General features: G+C 48.7%; 1 protein-coding gene across 1 annotated transcript in view; it reads right to left on the bottom strand.

Moving 5' to 3' along the window:
• Window positions 1–12: 12 nt before the first annotated feature.
• The window catches only part of LOC121712500 (protein APCDD1-like), a 20,180-nt gene continuing 13,938 nt past the window's right edge, over window positions 13–6,254 (bottom strand). Inside the window, exons 5-6 of the mRNA XM_042096645.1 lie at window positions 3,939–4,260; window positions 13–2,622 (exon numbers count right to left, since the gene is read on the bottom strand). Of these exons, the coding sequence (XP_041952579.1) occupies window positions 2,021–2,622; window positions 3,939–4,260 (924 nt within the window). The 3' untranslated portion in view covers window positions 13–2,020. The remainder of the gene's footprint in view (window positions 2,623–3,938; window positions 4,261–6,254) is intronic.

Genomic DNA, 6,254 nt, shown 5'->3' with positions numbered 1-6,254 from the left:
AGGCAGTGGTGGTAAAACAGTGTCAAATATTTAATGTTGTACATGGTTAAGAATCCAGTTATGCTTTATAAGGTTTCATCTGTATGAGGTTTGTGTGAGTGTGTGCCTGTGTATTTGCACAAAGTTCACACCTGTGACCCAGGTGTCTCACATGTGTGAGTGGGTGTGTGTGTTTATGATTCAACCCCACACAGTTCTTTCATCTGTGTGTGTGTGTGTGTGTGCATGTGTGTTTGAGAACAGAAAAGAATATATAAAATAGCTGACCTGCACAACTTTGGTCTCTCTGTAAAAGAAGGGCGCGTGTGTGTGTGTGAGTGTCTAGTGTGTGCATCCGGTGTAACACACAGGCCAGTCATGAAACACCCATCATATTGTTCCATTAAGCCAGTCAGTGTCATTCTCCTCTCTCATCTGGTTCTGAGAACCTCTTCACACACATATTATTTCAACACCAAATTCCTGTCGACCCACAGAGAACACACACACACACACCTGAGCTTTGCCTGGAGAACCAAGATCCAATCATTCCAGTTGACCCACACACAAGCAGGTCCTCTACATGTATTTTAGGCAATAGCATGCCACAGTTATATATTCCCCATCATTGGTCATGGTCAGTCTTATATTTGTTCTTAGGATGAACCCTTACAATGGGGTACTTTACGAAGTTCCTTTTTTGTTTGTATATGAGGCCACACAAACACACATTTGAGTCGAGTCTATCTGACTCCAGATATAACCGGTTTAAGAAAACAAACACTCAAAGGCAAATCATTGGCGAACAGGTCTTTGGAAAACTGGCTTTCCCCTTTGGACCACAAATGCTGCAAATTTACAGTAAACAATTGTAGAACAGGGTGGTGATGCTGTGGGTGTGCTTGAGTCCACAGATCTCAAAAGAACATTGGATTGAGCAACCGAGTGTTCTCACCTTATCAACAATGGCCCCAAGCTATTCCAAACGGCACCATGCCACTGGGACCGCTTCCATGTCCCGCCACAAAGACTTGTACAAACTTAACATCTTTCTCAATGATATTTAACACCCTTGACAAAGACATGTTTCTATATCTGTATTCATTTATACACCTTGATCATTTAACCTAACACAAAAACTTTTCCCAGAATGGCTGCTTTTTTTGACAGAATGTTATATTATGTTTTATTTTATTAAACACTGCGAGTGGCCCCATGACCAGGGCTACACTGTGGCGTCAGCTATGGAGTAAGATGCTCAATCCAGTGTTCTTTGAGATCAGCAGCTTGATTGTAGAGAGTTGTGTATGTCATGCCTCATATTAGCTGATATGAGATGCACTCATATATTGAATGAATAGCACACGTCCCCAGTGTAGTGGTCAACAACACACCGATGTGTAGCTTTGGGGAATTATAGTCACAATAAGTATTAGACACAATAATTATAGACACAATAACAAATGAGAATGGATGAAGTTTCAATGTACTGTAGCACACTGCAATAGTCTTTAGCTAAACTCACGTAGCTTTGAAACAGGCTCTGCATAATAATAAGCAATGAATCACTGGCGTATGAACCCTGATTTACACCTTGTGTTTGGCACAGTTTTGGGTCTGGGCTCCAAATGTGTAGCGGAGGGCGCTCACTCGTGCCGGGACAGAGGGTCTGCAGGTGCGCTCAGGTAAAGTGCGATCGCTGTGTGCAGCTGAGAACAGCCGTGTGACGGGTCGGCACCGGATCTGGGCCAGTGGCAGGCCAGCGCTGGCTCCGCAGAGGGAGAGAGACAGGGGAGGGAGGAGGGATTCACAGGCCTGTCTTTGGTGTCTAGCTTCAGGGCCACACAAAAGTGTCAAATAAAGAGTTTAAAAAGCTGGAATAAGGCAAACACATATGTAAGGCTGTTTAAAGTCATGGCTCTGGTGAAGAGCTTAGATTCAGGTCTGTGGGTTGGAGTATGTGTCTAAGAAAAGTTTGCATCCTCCATGTTCTCCTCCTCCTCCTCTGTTTGTCTCCTCCTGTTATTCTCTCCATCAGCTCTCAGCCCAGGATGGCCATACCCAACAGCACCAGCATAGTAGCCAGGACCACCCTCTCCACGTTGCCATGCCCGCGCCCTTTGACCCCTCCGTTCCTGGACTGCGTGACTCGTCTGTGGTGATGGTCCCCCGCTCCCTCCATGCCCCCCTCCCTACCCTCCCCGTGTCCATCCATTCCCTCCACGTCCTCCCCCTCTGCATGGTTGCCGTGGTGACGGCCATCATCATGGCCACTGCTGCCGCTGCACTGCACCATGGGAGTCTGGTAGGAGGTGGCGCGTTTCTGGGGCCGGTCAGGACTGGAGCCGTCACTGGGCCGCTGGCCGTTGTAGAGCAGCAGTCGCCCCCCTCCTCTTCCTTTGGCCGCTGCCCCGCCGTGGGGACCGCCGCGGTGGCCATCGTCATCCTCCTCCAGCTCCAGACGGAAGAGCTCGTACTCGGTGTGGGGCAGCCGGACGCCCAGCGCCACACAGCCGCCGGTGGGCGTCACGTCCTGCTCCACGCCCAGACGCCATGAGCCCTGAGGTCCGCACTCGTCACCACTGAACACGTTAAGCAGGGAGGTGGTGGCCACGTCCAGAGGACGCACCCGCATGTGGTTCACTGTGTGGAGAGGAGAGAGAGAGAGAGGGAGGAGAGAGGGTAGGAGGAAGGGTGGAGTGTAGGAGTGGAGTGGAGGGTGGGAGAGGAAGAGGTTTAATCAGACTTCCAATTATGGCATCACCCCCACCTCACCCCAATGAAACACATGCTACATGACAACAGCACAGACACCCTTTCACACCCACATGCATTCCATGTAGTCCTCTGCTTCAAAACGTTCTAATTTCTACTGCATATATTACAATACAAACCATCTGCTGACCTTCCCACAACAACCCCCCCAAATAGCAGGAAACCAGGATAGAGAATCAGAGAGAGCCAGAATGGGGACGATGGGTTTAAAGGAGAGAGAAAATCAACAGACACGCAGGGAGAGGGAGACAGAAATGGTGGGAAAAAGAGAGGGTTGTGAAGGAAGGAGGAAACAGAATGAAAGACAGATGAGGGAAGGGAAGATACAGAGAGCATGAAAGGGAGAGAGGGAGAGGGGGTCAGAAGGGAGAGAAAGACAAAGGAGAGAGGGAGCGGTGAAGGTGCAGATAGATTGGAAGATGGAAGATGGAAGGAGTGAGAGGGTGACCAGAGAGAGAGAGAGAGACTGGGGGCATGAGGAGGTAGGGAAGAAAGAAGGAGAGAGATTAGAACAAGGTGAGAAGACATCAAGAAAAGAGGTAGAGAAAACTATGTGGGGATTTTTGGTCCAACGCCCAGAATGGGGAAGGGGGAGTGTGTGTGAGAGAGAGAGAGTGAGAGAGAGAGAGAGAGTGACATTTCTCTCCCTCTCTCTCTCTATGAGAAATGAATGCTGTGTGAATGCTGTATATCAATGTGAGAAGAAAAGAGTGTGTGTGTGTATGTGTGAGAAAGAGAGAAAGAAAGAGAGTATGTGCTGCACGTGATATTGTATATGTGTGAAACTGGCCATTACATCCAAGAGGGTTAGGAATAAACTCTCAGCCTCCCAGTTGACGTAACCAAATAAATCAGCCATGTCTTTCTCCTCTCCCGTAAAAGTTTACAAAAACACTATGGGCCTTGCTTTCAAATGTTTAAGAGATGGCTTGGAAAAAGTGAGTCTCAATTTGATTTAGAGACGTAGAGTCTGAATGACCAGAGACATCAGTCTGCATTAGAAACCTGCCATTCAGACTTCATTCAGAGTGCAAACCTGCACACCTCTACCTCTACTCACACACCTGAGTTGATGACCTCGTCTGAGCACATCCCACCACCACCACCACCACCATTTCTGCCTGCCACCTTAAAGAAACACGAGGAGTCTCTCCCCCTCTCTCCTACACGCACTGCAGACAAACCTTTGAAGACGAACTCAGTGCCTCCCATGACGCGGGGGGAGGGGACGCCGTGGCTGTAGCGTCCGCGTGCGTACAGGCTGAAGGTGGGGTGTTTGCACACGGGGTCCGAGTAGTGGTAGTAGTGGCCCTCCCACGTGTTGTTGTTGTCATGAAAGATGAAGTGGCGCGTGAGGAAGAGGACCTCGGGCCGCACCTCGCAGCGCTGGGACACCCAGTGGCCGTGCAGGTTGACCGGCAGGTCCGCGCGAGGCGGCAGGATGGGTGGGTGGAGCTCGGCCGCCTGTGAGATGATACGGCAAGCAAAGCAGCTCTGGTCGTGATTCTGTTGTGGCACAAAAAACACAAATAGACACACAAATATTAGCGTTAGACAGACCTTAGCCGATAACCTCCTGGAATTTCACAAATAAAACATTTTTTTTGCTCTTTGATTTTGTTTAATTCATTTCATTCCCTTGTGGCATATGGTTTGATATTCCATCAAACTCTGCACACGATGACACAAACAGAAAAGTTGAAAAACAATCCATAATTTTCCATCTTAAGGGAAAAAAACTCAGCATCACATATTCATGACCTCAATCTAACAGGTACTGTCAAATCTGCCAGTGCTTCTCGCAGACAAAACCTCTTTGTTCACAGGAATGCTAGAGTTTGGAATCCAGACAACGTTCTGGCTTCACGTCAAATTGATCGTATAATTTATTGGCACGGGAGAAGCCAGGCACACGTGGGGGTGTGAGAGACACAAACTGAGTGACGGCTGCAGGCATCCCTGTCCCGCCGGTATGGCCATAATCCCTAAACAGACGGTGCGGTGCGCCGGACAATGAATTTATTCCGCCATTCCGCGTATCTCCGCTACAGTCTGGCCCAAGGGGCATGGCGGAGCACATTATGGTCTCTCCCCACCCAAACGTCTAGCAGTCCGAGACGGACACAGCGGTACGTCACTCCTCTCGGGACTGTGGGTCAGACATGCAGAGTGCAGGGAGAGGTCATCATGCCACAAGCTCTGGATTTGTTTTTTGTAAACAAAGTTCTTTATCTAAGCGTGAAACGAGACATTTATCCAGCTGCCTTGGCCCGTTCCCATTGAGTGATATCTCCGGTGAGGAAACAGTAATGGCGTTTATGGCCTGTAATTTGCCTGGGGATTAGGGAAGGGCTGTTTTGGAAAATGCAAGAGCAAATAAAAACATGTTTAGTCAAGAGTCTATGAGCTTGTCGTTGTTAAATATATCTTCAAAAAAGGCAAAACACAATGACTGCACTGTGCTGATGTACAACACTAAATCAGTCCTGCTGTCATGGCTCATTAAGGGGCGTTCAGCTATGGGGTTGAGCGAGTGCATGGCGAGAGAGGCTCAGTCCAGGCTAAATGAGAGGCCTGACTGCTGAGGATCGCACCGGGCTCTGTGGAGCACATCTCTTAGCACTTTTTCAATTCCTCCAGATTGGAAACAAAGAGTGTGCGTGTGTGCGTGTGTGTGTGTGTGTGTGTGTGTGTGTGTGAGTGTGAGAGAGAGAGAGAGAGAGAGAGAGAGAAAGAGAAAGAGAGGATGGAGGTGGAACTTTTGTGTCAACATGTGTTCCCCTTTCATGCCTCTCTTGCTCCTTCTCTCCTTCTCTTGTCCACACTGCCCTGCCCTCTGTGCTCCATGGGTGCCAGATGTCCTGGTTGACCGGCGGGAGGAAGGAGGGGTTGAGGATCGGTTGAGGTGTGCATGTGTGCGATCTAAACACCTCAGACTCAGTGCTTAAAGCCAGGAAAATCTATCAGGAAAAAAAGATATCAGAATGTTTTTATGCTGTTATATGTAATGCGTTAGTTAGAGTGGTTAGAGGAGCGAGATTTGACCCCAAGGATTGTTGGTTCAAATCCAGTAGTAATCATTCTGGAGGCAGCCGTGGCCTACTGGTTAGCACTTCGGACTTGTAACTGGAGGGTTGCCGGTTCGAACCCCGACCAGTAGGCACGGCTGAAGTGGCCTTGAGCAAGGCACCTAACCCCTCACTGCTCCCCGAGTGCCGCTGTTGTTGCAGGCAGCTCACTGCACTGGAATTAGTGTGTGCTGAGTGTGTTTCACTAATTCACGGATTGGGATAAATGCAGAGACCAAATTTCCCTCACGGGATCAAAAGAGTATATATACTTTACTTCAATCAAATTATATTTAAAATGGGAACGTTAAGCCCTGGGTACAGCACACAGCCCTGCTCTTAACTTACACACCACATATACTCTCAACATTCACCCTCTTACTATTCACAACCTCACCATTCACCCTCTCACTAACTCACCGTTCACTCTCT

The sequence above is a fragment of the Alosa sapidissima genome, chromosome 1 (genome assembly GCF_018492685.1).
Source record: "Alosa sapidissima isolate fAloSap1 chromosome 1, fAloSap1.pri, whole genome shotgun sequence".
Lineage (NCBI taxonomy): Eukaryota > Metazoa > Chordata > Actinopteri > Clupeiformes > Clupeidae > Alosa > Alosa sapidissima.
This window is presented reverse-complemented; position numbering and strand designations above follow the sequence as displayed.